Source organism: Pezoporus flaviventris, unplaced genomic scaffold (genome assembly GCF_033815535.1).
Source record: "Pezoporus flaviventris isolate CSIRO_AGI_PZ_B2104156 unplaced genomic scaffold, CSIRO_AGI_Pfla_v1 ptg000001l, whole genome shotgun sequence".
Classification (NCBI taxonomy): domain Eukaryota; kingdom Metazoa; phylum Chordata; class Aves; order Psittaciformes; family Psittacidae; genus Pezoporus; species Pezoporus flaviventris.
This window is the reverse complement of record NW_026892549.1, coordinates 63,822,701-63,836,927: the sequence shown is the minus strand read 5'-3', so window position 1 is coordinate 63,836,927 and position 14,227 is coordinate 63,822,701. Positions and strand designations below refer to the sequence as shown.

General features: G+C 43.0%; 1 protein-coding gene and 1 long non-coding RNA gene across 5 annotated transcripts in view; one reads left to right on the top strand and one right to left on the bottom strand.

The window, feature by feature from the left end:
- PKN2 (protein kinase N2) overlaps positions 1 to 9,722 on the bottom strand; it is a 50,650-nt gene extending 40,928 nt beyond the window's left edge. For both annotated transcript variants that reach the window (XM_061462282.1, XM_061462291.1), the window contains exon 1: positions 9,391 to 9,722. In XM_061462282.1, coding sequence (XP_061318266.1) covers positions 9,391 to 9,438 — 48 coding nt within the window. In that variant the 5' untranslated portion in view covers positions 9,439 to 9,722. The remainder of the gene's footprint in view (positions 1 to 9,390) is intronic.
- Positions 9,723 to 10,310: 588 nt separating this feature from the next.
- The window catches only part of LOC133273827 (uncharacterized), a 157,211-nt gene continuing 153,294 nt past the window's right edge, over positions 10,311 to 14,227 (top strand). For all 3 annotated transcript variants that reach the window (XR_009744942.1, XR_009744943.1, XR_009744941.1), the window contains exon 1: positions 10,311 to 10,431. This is a non-coding gene — a long non-coding RNA (uncharacterized LOC133273827). The remainder of the gene's footprint in view (positions 10,432 to 14,227) is intronic.

Sequence of the window (14,227 nt, the reverse complement as noted above, 5' to 3'; positions counted from 1 at the left end):
TTCCACCCCATTGTTTTGCAAAATCTTCTCATATAAACAAACACATGAAGTGGAAAAGCAGCGAATGGTTTTACATATTAGGCTTGTAAAAAGCAACAAGGCACGCAGTCAATTTGCATTCCTCCTGAATTCTCAACACTAGTTTTGGAGGTTTATGTTACTTAAAAATCCAAATGATAATATGGATCACAGTGATGAAAGAGCAATTTCAATCTTCTATCTATAACCTAAGTGATGTAAAACAGAGTAAGTCATAAAATGGGTTATGTTTCTCTTCCTGCAGCAGAGAAGTAAGAAAGGTAGGCAGAAAGACAGAGCTAAGCAAGCATTTTCCATTTATCTAAGGACTGGCATAAAGTTCCTTGCTGACATTACACAAATAAGCCAGTTGTTAGTAGAGAGCTTTGGAACATCCAGAATCACAAAGAACACTCTCAATGTTTGTTCTAAAAATAACCCTTCACCTCTACAGCACAAAGTATAAAGTCACAGATTCTAATGGCATAAGCAAGTTATGAAGAGAACACACAGAGTTTGTCAATGTGCACAAGAAGAAAGAATGGATAACTTTGAAAAAGAATTCATCACCACTTTGAAAACATTTAAGCACTTCTTTACCTCAAATTTGTTATTTCTGCACCCTATTTTCAGCCTCTAGCCCTAGTTTGGCTGGACCTCCAAAGCACAGCATTGGTCTTGTACACAGTAGTTCAAAGTCCTCTAAGTGATGCTCAAACTGATGCTCGTATGAACATTCAGAGGTATTCATTATTGCAGACATTCCACTGGTCATTGATTGGGTTTTTTCCTAACAAGTGTTCAAATGGCTCACAGTTACCAAACTGTTCAATAACTGAAGGTGTATTCATACCAAAGTAATACCTCATGCTCTTTATTACCTTTATGGACAGTATTATTTGCACAGTAAGTTGTCTTCACTCCAAAATTCTATCCCATCTGTTTCAAAGCCTTTTCAACTGAAAGACTTCAGATTTTTCAGAACTCCTCCTTGCCTCGAGTGTGTAAAAGGTTCAGCAGCAGCCTCAGAAAGCTAGCAAATAAAGCTGTGATACATCCCTCCATTCACCTAACATGCTGCTACAAAGCCTCAACACTGCTGTCAGCCTTCAACACGAAGCTAAATGAAGTTACATCTTCGATCCATGAATGTCTAAAACAATCCTATTTTCTATGCTTTTCCAGACAAACAGATTTTTAGTGTCACGTGCATATTGAGAGACCTTTGCTTGAAGAAAAGAATTACCATAGATAGTTCACAGTTTGTTCATTATCTGTATGTTCATCTGCAGCAGAACTGGACTCTTTTCATAGCCCCTAGCTCAAAGTCACATAGATGAGAGTAAATCTCAGCCTGTAATCAGATAAACATTTTACTGCATAAATGCATTGCAGGGGAAAAAAAGCACCTAAAGAACCAGCAGTCCTGTTCTCCCCCAACAGCTTGTTCCTGCCCTAGACCATTCACTGATATAGGCCAGCACATACCTTTATACAGCCACACAGCAAACTGGATGCGAGCCTGATCTGGCTGAAAGCTAATTTATGGTGGGGGAAAACAGCACCAAAACAAAACCTGCTCACCATAGAGCTGTCTGTGCAAGTGTAAAGCAACAAACACAGCACATGCTTGTTTTCAACAGCAGTACCAGCTGACAAAGTCTGACACTTCCTTTGAACAACAGCCCCAACTCAGTAGGGCAAAGCTTCCAGTTTCAGAACACAGTGAGGTCAATGAGCCAACGAGAATTCTTCCATCCTAACACTTCTGTCACAGACCTGCCTTGAGTCTTACTGATCTGCACCAAACCCCCAAACTGAATGTACCTTTTGTCAGTTTTCAAACACACGGATGTTACAGTTCCTAAGGTCATAAGCAAGCTATAGCATCAGTGACAGACTAAACCATATCATTATTTCCTGTTGAATTAGTCAGTTTGTGTTTGGGACTTCAAACAGAAAAAATACTATGCTTTTTGGGTGCCTTTTTTAATCAAAAACTCTCAATTTCTCCTCAAAAGTAACACAAAGTCTTTATAGGAAAAAATACAAAATTGTATACATAGATAGAAAACCAATTTCAGTACAGCTGGGCACAGTTATTTGCAAGCACTATTTCTAAATCCCTTCAATAACAATTACACTATTAGCTCTTAGTCCTTTTCTATAACCTTTCAATAGTCTAGCAAAGGTGAGTACACAGCAGGGTGTTACATGTGCATTTACAAGATTTATGGACATGTATCTGATTTTTGATTTCATAAAGAATTGTACGCGACAGTGAGCTTTCAGTGCTTGGAGTATTGACTTTCACGAGCTAACAAGAGGTATATCACCTGTTCCATTCCAAGGCTTGAGCAATATCCTCTGTGTTTAAGGCTCAGCACTAATTCACAGCTACTAGTGTTGTAGTAATCCACAGGGTTCCTCTCTGCCATGATCTGCTCACAAGCGCTTCTACCACACTAACAGAAGCTTGCTTTATTCTTGTGATTTACCTCAGGACTTTGACACAATCTATTAGCACCTTGGTACTGCAGATTTAATTATGCCTTCTCCTGGCTGTAGATCTGCTGCCTATTGTATTCCCTGACACTAATAACAATTGTGGAGGATTAGTGGAAAGCTGTCCCCCTGGCTCTTCTCAGAAGTAATAGCACCAGTTCTGCCACTTTCATTTTCACATTAACAGGGTCTTCACATCTCTGTGCCCTGCTACTGTGTTGCAAGATAGCAAATGTTAGGAAAAGCTCAGTAGAAAAACCAGCTTGCTTCAGCACTGCACTACCACACACAACACTACAGCCACAAAATATATATCACAGGCTTTTGATTCGAGCTCTCTGATCTGTACTTAAAGACCAAGTCAGAAATTCTCTGTCATTTAAAACATATTAGATCTCCAGAAAAAATAAGGCTTACAGAAATCCACTGGAATTGAAGGCAGCAAAAGCTAACTAATTTAGTCTGGTCCACGCTGAGGTTTTTACCAGCATAGCCCAGTTTTCCTGATCTGCATAATGGGCCAGAGAAAATCCTCCCTGGGTCCTGCCACATGTCAACCTTCCTTTATAGCACAGAAAAGGAAAAATCCACATACATTAAACTTTGAGAGCCCAGCCCTTCCCAGTCGATCACTTCTTATTTGGTACCTAACAGCTATCTGTATACCTATAATAAAATAACACAGGTCTTCAGGATAGATGCAGTTGTCCTAACAAAATACACCTGTGCAATTTTCCCCTTTCTTCCCTGGTTGCCCAGTCCAAGTGACAAACTACACTGATGAGAGCACAGTTTTACCATCACTGTGCATCTAGTGCTCTGTACATCATATTCCAGCAAACAAGACCTACAACCAAAGCGTGCATAATGCCGATACACAGTATAGCAAACTGCATTTATACATAGTATAGCAAACTGCACTTATATCAAATATCAAGCAAACTAGCAGGTGCAGCAAACCCTTAAACAACAATCAGATCACCACTACCCACAGTTGGTGGCCTCACAACAGAGCCACACTAACTGATCACATGAATTCTTCCAGCTCACCCTATTAGTGAAGTTAAATGCATCAGCCTGAATAGCTCAATTTCAGCCTCTTCCATTACCCAAAGTACAACAGCAGAATTCCCATCAGAGCTGGTCCATTTAGCTCAACATAAGCCTGCAACTGCACATGACTATCCTGTCCATATGAGTTCATCACAGAACCCAACCATATCCTCCTTTCTGGCTGCCAGAAGTTACACTGGCAAAGCTGATGGATGTCACAAAAACTGTGTTAGTTTGACACACAGTCACTAAATTCCTGGATTCCAGAAAGCACCCCACAAAGCACCATGAGAAAACCCACGGAACAGAACTTTGCTACACAGGATGTATGCCCAGACTGTCATGCAAGCAGCTCAATTCACTGGTGAGCTGTCAAACGCTAAATAACCAGCAACAGCAAAATGGCAGTAACAGAAATGGTGCAGACTTGCCACTGGGACATAATTATCCTGCTGCAGTTTGAATAACCACACTGATCAGACATAATGTTACTGTAAGGACAGGCTCAGAACATTTTAATGGCACTACCAGTTTGTTTCAATGCAGTACTCCAGAACGGTATCTCTAAGGAACAGAAGTTATGGATTGGATGCTACAGTTCTACAACATAAATCTCATTTCACCATCCCCAACGCTAGCAAAGAAGCTATTTTGCTTGTGTTAGGAACTGCAGTCTAAGCATTAATAATTAAAGTATCGAAGTATTATACAAATGCCTTGCTACAGAGCAGCGCCTCATGAGAGATCAGTCTGTTCCTGAGCCCATTCACCTACAGGATCCACACAGGGGAAACAAGCCCAACTAAACAGCCTACCATAAACCAAATTGTACCAGCTGTACCAGTGATTCCTACAGAAAGCAAAACCAGAAAGCACCACAAGCCCCTCATACTGCATCTAACACACCATAAGGCTTTGTTACTCTAAATCCAAGTAGAGGCCACATAATGTCTGGAGCTCAGCAAAGCACTGAGACATTGACAAAGTCTTAATCCCATCATTAAGCTCTTAAACCGCCATTTCCCAATGTAAAGGACGTTTATCTAGTTACTCTACCACAGATTTTAGGTTACATTGTAATGAATGAGCATCCACAATGTATAAAACTGTTCCAGCAGAACTATTACACAGGCAGTAACTAAATACACTTTTCTACTTGCCATCACTAATAATTTATCTCAAGTTAAAATAACAGATCTGGGTCTTAGAAAGGCATCTGCTCTGATGAATTCCAATGTATCCAAGTCTATATGGTATAAGTTTCTATGTTAACAGGCAGACTGACAGAATTAGGAAGACAGAAAAAAAACCCAAACCAAACCAAAACCAAACCCCGCACCCTACCTAAAAGTATTTTAAGGACTGTTGATGTTCCACTGAGAACAGGACGTATATTTTACTAACACAAGTTCTGAACCGCGCCCTGTTTAAAGGGGAATATATATCCACAAAAGGAAGAAAAACCTGAAGTACTACCCTAAATCCACCAGTTCTGAAAGCATTTGTAGGGACCTGACAAGTCCCAAACACACCACAAGCAGTAAACCAGCTCAGGATGTATTCACTTGAATGGGACATTTCCTTGTGCTGAAGAAACAAGAGGAACTCCAAACAATCTGAGGCTAATCTGTCCTAGCTGAACAGTACTGGAAGGCAGTCTTACTTTGGAGTATTCAGCCTAATTACAGTGTCGGTTCAAAACAGATTAATTAGGTCACTTGTACCTTTTTAAGGTGTCCTTAGGCACTTGGCAACAGCTAATAATAAATATCCAGTACTTTTTATCTCTAAAAAAAGCAAGCATCATTACCTCTATTCTAAAGATGAGGAAACTGAGACATGAGTTAGCAAAGTCATCCGCCTAATGTCACCTACTGAAAGCAGAGCTGCCAGGAACGAAATGCAGGTCTTCAGAGGCCCACCTAGTAGTTTAACCCAGGTACAATTGCCTAATTTTATATACAAAACATAGTTGTGTAGCCGAAAACTCAACTGTCCCGATTTATACCATGCAAACTAACGAAATACTGAGTATTTCTCAATCAGACTCATTTAATGAAATGGAAAAACACAAACTAAGAACTCTACCGGATGTGCCACTGTGTAAGCATAATTTACATGCATTTCAGCTGTGGTACTGTTTCATCGCTACTTTTAAAGGGAACAAAGTCACGAATGGCCTTTAAACATGATTCTGTCTTGAAATTCATACTTCAGGCTCCCAAATACAGCAATTTAGCAAATTACACAAATAGGCATGCATTATGCAACACAATACTTGCACTAAAACAAAACAGCCACTAAAATAACCCCTTTATTCCGACTAATACAGAAGTAGACCTTTAACATCTCCACTTGAAGCAAATGAGGGTCTGTTACCTGCTTATTTACTTTAGGGCACAGCTCAAGTTCTCTAACTTGACCAATTTCATTTGAACAAACAGAACCAAGTAATGTGTTGGGTTTTGCTGCCATTAAACAGGTATTGGTTTTAAAGCACAGTTTTGAGTGAACCAAAAGTCTTCTTAAATCCCGTAACATTTGCATGAAAAGTCTGAAGTTTAATACATTGCCATTACTGCCTAGAGAAGAAGTGGTAGAGGACATTTAGAAGTTCGGAAGTGCAATCACTTTGCATACACAGTAGCTGCATTTAAATGCTCTAAGTAATAACTCTATTACCCGAGCCATACCACCTTACTATGCTGACATCTATGATCACTGCCAAGGAAGCACACATCTTTGGAAATACCCACGAGCTCATAAAACATTTATTTTTAAATACTGATTTAAAAAAAGCCTTTATAATCTAAAATTTGAAATATTTTAGTTCATGGATGCCCTGTTTAACAGCCTAAAGCATCCCAAGTTAAGTTTAATTTTATGAGGAAACAATCACCCCTTCCACCAGGAAGCAAAGAGTTAAAAGTTGTGCATCTAACCTAAAGTAAGCATGGTTTACCTGCTAGACCAAGTTCTAAAGGGATGCAAACCCAGATAAGGATAACAGAATCTTGGAAGGGAAGGCATCATCAGCAATACTGGTTCTTACCCAAGCTCCTTCCCCCTCTACAAAAGGACCTGTACTAGAGATAAAAGGAAGTAAAAAGGTAAAGTAATCTTTCAATTGTTGGTAACCAGGTATATTTCTGGTGAAGCTGCTAAACAGAACAAATTAACAAGAGGATTTGATTGCTGCCAGGTTTATTTCATACTGTGCATTTGCTAACTACTAAAGAGTAAGTGCTGCGGTTTTCACTTTGAACGAACATACACAAGAACTTGCTTAAGAGCAAGATATACTTTTCACATCCTATTAACTGGCTGTGAAATGGTTCAAGATACAGAAGAATCGATGAAATGGTTTGTAGAAAAGCAGAACAGAAATGCTCAGTGGGTATTTCCTAGCAGAGGGTTTTAAGTAACATCTCTGTCACTTCTTTAAACATATAGAACTCTGTCTGTGAGAAGTGGTATCTAAGGCCTATTTAAGGCCTGTTTAATTAAAGCCAGTACACTTTGGATGAGTACTAACACCACATGACATCTACTAGTTTCTTCTTAACAGTTGGTTATTTCCCCCTTTTACACCCTGTTGTAGTTAAAGTTTGCTAAGCTTTGTATCAGGAGAGTCCAATGGATACCTGATAACTGACCCACTTTGACTTACTTCCTCCAAAGCTAACAGTTACCTACTTAACAGCACGCTGGAGTACACAGGGCTATCATAAGGAGAACATATCAATAAACAATGTGTTGTATTGGTCACCAACTGATACTCACTTTAGATTCCACATCAGGATCAAGCTTGGGATACACGCTGGGTTTAGCTTGTTTTCAGCAGGCTTTCCTGAGAATGAACAAACCACCCAAACCACACATCCTTCATGATCTAGAGCAACCCAAGGATGTGACACTTGCACCCTTCACTGTAGCCATGCATTCGACAACTTCCTCATCTTCCGGTGCAAGACTGCACTATGCAAGTAAAAGCCCATTTTACATGTAAGCACTTTTTAGGTCACAGTTCTTTAGATTGAGGAAGTTTTCTCCTGAAGCAACACGAGTGAAACGGCACATCTTACGCTTCACTGTAGTCCTCTTTACTTGGGAACATGCCACTGAACTAGCTTTTATGCACAGGTATATGGAGAACAATTTGCTTTGAAGAATTCACAAGAGAAATAATACTGATGCCTTCGCACTCCACATCTAATATGTGCCGCTGCAAACAAAACACCGGCTTCACAGTGGCTCTTCCTGATGGGGAAGTTCCTCTTGAATATACCCAAAAGTTAGCAATTCACAAAACTTAAACCCCAATGTGATTTCCACCTTAACATTGCCACCTTTCTGTCTTGCACAATTGTATCAATACATATCAATACAGGAAATAATACAAACCAAACAACCCTCCCCACCCCCAACAACAAAACAGCCCCCCCCCAAGCAAAAAAAAAAACAAACCACATTTGTTTCCCTTTAAACATAATCCCCATTCATTTCTGTTTAAATTGATCCAAATCCCACTCTTAGTACTTCTACAGAAATTCTGCTTCTATTTAGCTCACCTGTGACACCACCATAGGTACTTATTCACGCAGCTCACCACTTCAAACAGGTTTACCAGCTTATATATCATTGTATCAAGTTTGTATTAACATAGCGATTCTTCCTAGACACTTCTGAGCCACTGATTAAAGTTCAGCATTTTAGATGGATTCTTAGCCTTCAGCCATCTCATGTGCCACAATAGTAAGCAGACTACTACACCTCTGTGGTGCCTTCTTCTTTGTTACTTAAGTGAGTGCATTGCTAATGTTTAACATGACAGAAGAATTTAGGAAAGGGAATTTCTGCTTTTTAATGCATGCCTTTCTAATTTCTATTCGAGCATTAAACTCGAGGCTTTCCATTTATGGACTCCTTACTTTGGCTAATTGTCCAACTAATAAATTCAGGGACGCATTCTTTGCCTGGTTAACCATAACAACTCGCATAGATTTAGCGGGGTATATTTATAAAGAGAAGGGAAAAAGGCACGCTTTCTTCTGGACAAGGAAGCGGAAGAGCCAGCAGGTTGAGCTGACATTTACAGATAAGAGCACAAAAGCGAAGCTCCCGAATTGCATCTAACCCTGCAGCTGACAAGCAGAAAAGTAACAGTTCCACAGGCAACCCGAACTACTCAAATTACAGCGATGGTAACAACCGACCCTTGAGTCTTCAGCACCTTTTACAGCGTTGGGGGCTGTTTGGGGTGGGTTTTGAGGTGACAAAAACACTTGCCGTGTACAAATAACGCTGCCCGCACCATTTTCTCCCCTGCACGGGCTCCCGGTTCAAGGCCTACATAAAGGAAACTGCTCCCGGTCCTGCGCGGTGCACTGTACCCGGGGGAAGCTCCCTGCCTTGACCCCGCCGAGCGCCGTGCCCGGGGCGGCGGGGAGAACCCCAGCCACCGCAGCGGCCTCGCCGCGCCGAGGGAGCGGGCAGCGGCGGGGGGCGCGGCCCGGGGCAGGCCCCACCGGAGGGACGCGGCGGCTCTGCGGGGGAAGGAGGGAGCCGACAGCAGACAAAAGCGGGTCGCGGCCGGCAGCGGGGTGGGGCCGTGACCGGGCGGCGGCGCCTCCACTCCCAAGGGTAGAGCAGCGGGAAAAGGCCTGAGGTGGGCACAGTCTTTGGCCGTCGCCTCCTCCCCGGCCCGGCCGGGCGCCGAGCGGCGGGCAGGGGGCGGCGGAGCGCGGCAGCGGCTCCATCCTTCCCCGCGAGGAACGGGGCGGCGCCCGGAGGGACGAGGCCGCCGCCGCTTACCTGTAGCTCGGTGAACAGGATCTCCCTCTCGGCCGCGTTAGACGCCATTGCGCTGGGGTTTGAAGTCCGCACCTGGACACTGCCGCCGCTGCCGCCGCCGCCGGCGGGGAGGGGAGCGAGGGAGGCGGGCCCAGGGCCGGGACTAAGGGCGCATGAGGGGCGGGGGGAGCGCTCCGTGCTCGGGCAGGCAGGGGGCAGGTCCCCCTGCTCTCATGGGGGTCGCTCCGGACGGGGTGCGGAGCGGTGCCCGCCGGGCCGCGGTGCGCTCCCCCGCCCAGGCGCGGCGCTCGGCTACCCGGCAGCGCTTGGCGGCGGCTGCTCTTGCTGCTCCTCCTCAGGCCGCCGCGGATGTCGCACCATTTGGCTGTCACCCTGTCGCAAAAACAGCGTCGCTGCTTTGCGGCTCCCAGAGCACGTGACGCGGGGCGTATGTGGGTGGGGCGGCGGCCCGTACCCCACCGCGGGCATCAGCGGCGCGAGGCGCCTTAGGGCGGGAAAGCAGTGGCGGCGCGAGCACCTCAGCGCCCCCTTACCTCCCTCTCGGTTCCCACAGCGCCTCCTCAGGCCCATCTCGGTCCCTCCAGGTCCTTCCTCGCCCCCCTCAGAACCTCCTTGGTCCCCTCAGAGCTCCCTCGGCTCCCTTGTTTCCCTCAGGCCCGCTTCGGTATCCTCAGAACCCCGTCGGTCCCCTCAGGCCGCTCAGAACCCCTTCAGGTCCCCTCAGAGCTTTCTCCTCCTCTCTCAGTCTCTTCAGGTTCCCCATCGCCTTCAGAGCCCACTCGGCTCCCTTAGGCCCCTCAGATCCTTCGGCCCTTCGCCGTCGTAGTTCCCTCTAGGTGGTGGCGGGGGAAGGAGGTGTGTGCCGCTTCCCCGGTGTTGAAGGATCGCCAGGGCTCGGGCCCGCCAGGCCTACGGTGGCCGGTTTGTAGCCAAAGCAGCTAGCTCAGGAAGCAGAGAGAGGTCATGCTTACCCCAAGCGCCTGGAGAGAGGGCAGCCATCTGCTGCCACGGGGACCTGGAGCGGTGGCCTAGGAGGTTGTGGTGAGTGGGGGCTGTTAATGCCGTTGGTATGAGTTCAAAGGGTGTCCTTGGGGTGCTTAGTGAGGGGGTTTTGGGAAGTGACACTGTTCAGTTAGTCCAAAGAGGAATAAGCTTCTGAGAGCTTCGGTTTGAGTGTCTGGGAGGAAGTGGTTTCTCTTCCTTCTTGGCAGCATGTGACACTGGCATTTATTCTGTTTCCTGCTTGTGTCCCTTGTTCATTGTCACCTGCCCATAAGACAATACTGTCTGTTGGTTCGTCTATACCCATGCACATTCTCATTCTACCTTAATAGTGGATGTTACATTAGGCTAATTGAACTAGTGCAAAGTGCTGTCTGGAAGCAATTAAAACTCCTGGTTTTAATCTGTGCAGTTCGTATCAAAGTCGTGGAAGATGAGGCATTTTTGATAGATCAATTTTCATGTAGGTATCGGCATTTGTTCTGTTTATGCTTGCACTTGTCTGTATGGCTACAGGCTGACAGTAGAATGTTCTAGAACTGCACTTTTAGTTTTGAAGGGTTGGGGGTTACTTATTTATTGATAAAAAGGGAATAAGAGAAGTAGATGTTAAATTACCACTACTATTCCTAGTAAATCTGAAGTATTTAAGTGTTCTTACACTTCCACTGTTGAACACCAAACAAACCAGACAGTCTGAAGTGCTATCATGCAGTATAAAAGAATCTTGTGAACATATGCGCACAGTTAACTTCGCGTAAGAGAAATACTGAGATAATATTACAGCAGTGATGCACATCTTCACAGAAATTGGTCTTTTTCAGTGATTCATGCCTGAGTAGCTGTGTTGATGTAGTTCGTAGTCCTGCACATACACAAATCTACATGTAGACTTAGTCCAGTTGAAGCCAATGGCTCTATTTCTGATCTGTGTGGCCAGACAATTACAGGCTGGGAGGAAAAGGGTAAAGTTGAGAAGAGAAAGACTTTACCTGCCAGTTGTCCAACAGCCACTCTTTTATAGAGAGTATTGAAAGTTCATAAATCTGGGGTTAACAGAGTTCTCATGTAAGATCTTAATTACTGTTCATTGCTGCATTAGTACATGACAGGAACCATATCGTAGCTGTCACAAAGGAAGATAAAACATCTGAGGCTAAATTGTCAATTGTGTTAAATTGTACTGAAACTGGCTCAGCAGTTGCATAAAAGATTTGAAGCGTATAACTTCTGTGGTGAATATAAATTCCTCAAAAGCAGTTTGGGTTCTTGAGTGACAGTGTGATTTTAAGCTACCTGAGGAAGGTTATGTGGGAGGTCATTCAGGTCACTTTTCTGAGTCTGGGCATCATCTTTATGGGATCAAGAGCCAAAATATACATAAGTCATATCTTTGTTATAAGGAAGAATTTCTGGAATAATTAATGTGACTCAGTTTTGAAGAAGGCTGTGGGAGGAAATCCTGGTTATTTTTCACCAGACTTCCTGCCTCAATTTTTCCCATAGTCAGAGTTTCACATTATTTAGTAAAATTTGGGCTAGCACAGACTTACTGTTACATATATGAAGTACTCTTAGTTTAGCAGTCACATGTCAAAAGGCATGAATTGGCTTTACTTGTGGAGTATGGCATGGTTTGGAGCATATTGTGGAAGAAGGGGAGTGGCAAAGAGACACATTGATACAACATTTTCTCATTTTGACCATGGTAGAATGATGCCAAACTGTACTTCAAATTCATTTGAACTGCCTTTGAGAACAGATTTTTAAGGATATATATATATGTGTATATATGTATATGTAATCAGAAATGACTGGATTATTGTGACTTAATGACTTCATATACTGGTCAGTGTGTATGTGGTCCAGTCCTGCAGCTCATCTGCTCTCCTTGCTCCCATTGCAAAGGAGAAGTCAGTGTGCATGTATATTTTACAAGATGGGGTCAGAAAGAAACACAGATTGTGCCCACTCTCCAAAATCATAGTTGCATGAGGGGGTGCTTGAACAAAGTTAATGAAGCTTTGAGATTCTATCTAAAACAGGCAGCTGACTTTAGTGCATGCTTAACCTAGCCTAAAGTGTATTGTTATCCCTGTCAAGACATGGCCTGTAATCTTTTTTTGTATTCCTACAACTTGGAAGGACAAAGTCCTAGATTCTTTGATAGAAGTGTAAGAGTACAGGAATCAAAAGAGGAACTGTTTTGGAAAAATATTAGCTTAGCTAAATCTCTGATACTTAACCATTCGTCCTCAAGAGAAATTGTTCCTTAACCATTGTTCCTCCAGCACAAGACAGTGCTGGATTACTGTAGCTCTGTGTCTAAGTACTGTGACAGTGAATTACTGAGCAAGAAAGAACATTCCAAGTGAGTCTCAAAATAGAAGGCAGTTAAGTACGTAAGTCCAAGAATTTAGCATTATATGGAATCCTGAGTTCAGCCCGTGCCTTAAAATATCTGGGTGCTATTTCTTCAGCCATTATTCTGTTAGCTCATTCCCAGCACTCAATTATCTAGAAAATTAAACTGAATGGAAAGGACATCACTACCATTTGCTAATTTTAATTTATTTAATTAGTTCTTTTCTTCTGGTTGTGTTATTAAGGTCTTTGTCCCAAAGACCTGGAAAAGCTGAGAATTCCAGTGTTCGAGGTGGTGCAAAGCATCCCTTGTGAACCCTTGAGCATGGTACACAACCTCTTAGAAAAATATCATATAAGCAAAATCTAGGGTGTGTTTTAGAATATCTCTAGCTAGTCCTATGTGCCATCTAAAGAAGAGCTTGCTTTCACATGGTGATGCACATAGAAATGAGGATTAAGGACGTGAAGAACATCAGATAGGTATTAATTATTATGCTTACCAGCAAGACACTACCAGGGAAAATTAAGTTTTTGTTTAAGCTTCTGTTTAATCTCACATGTTTAAATTAGTGATGTGTTCTGGAAGGACAGCACTGTAGAGACGTGCCTGGGGAGGGGATGAATGGCACTCTTGGGAAGGAAGAAGTCAGCTAGCATTCTACATGCACAGTGCTGGTAGGTGAGTGTGGGCACAGCAATACTAGGCCAGCCCACCGCCTTTCTAGGCACAGACCAAGCTCTAGGAGGTAGTGACCATTTTGATGGGGTGGGGTAAAGATCTAATTTTACCAGTAATCTTGATACCTCTTACATGGTAGACACACCACACACTAGCATGGGAATGCTAATATTCACTGTTCAAGTCTACTTTAGGATAGCGTTTTCTTCAAGTCCTTTTGCTTAGGAATAAGACAATGTAGTCTTTAGACAAAGTCAAAGGAATGTTTTTTAGGAAAGAACACAAGCAGATTTTTAATAATGTAGTAATCTGTTCTGCCTGACTTCTGGACATAGCATTACTCTTGTATTTCCACAGTTGTCCTTCTAGGTTGGATCCCCTGGAAACCTAATCAAATCCTGGAGCTATGAGGCACAGGAAAAAGGAGATGAAAGAATGCATATGTCTTTGTTTGCTTCAGCTTGGAGTTGTTAAAAAATAGTATATTAATGAAGAACAGTACTTTTTATATTCCTGTTTTGTTTGTCAAATCATTGTGGGAATAGGAGAAGGCTTTGGTTTTAAAAGCTTCCAATAATAAGTCTTGCAATAGATTTAGGAAGAAATGTGTCTAGATCAGGTTAAACTTTGAGATAAGAAAGCAATTAGTATTTTCTTAGAGCAGCAACTTTCTGCTGTTGAATAAAGAAAATGCTGAACAGGAGGAATAAAATTCAAATTTTAGCGTGTTTAGCTTGAGAATGTTGGTTCCTTTCTTGAAAACTACTTCTTCCATAGTATTTGTTAGAA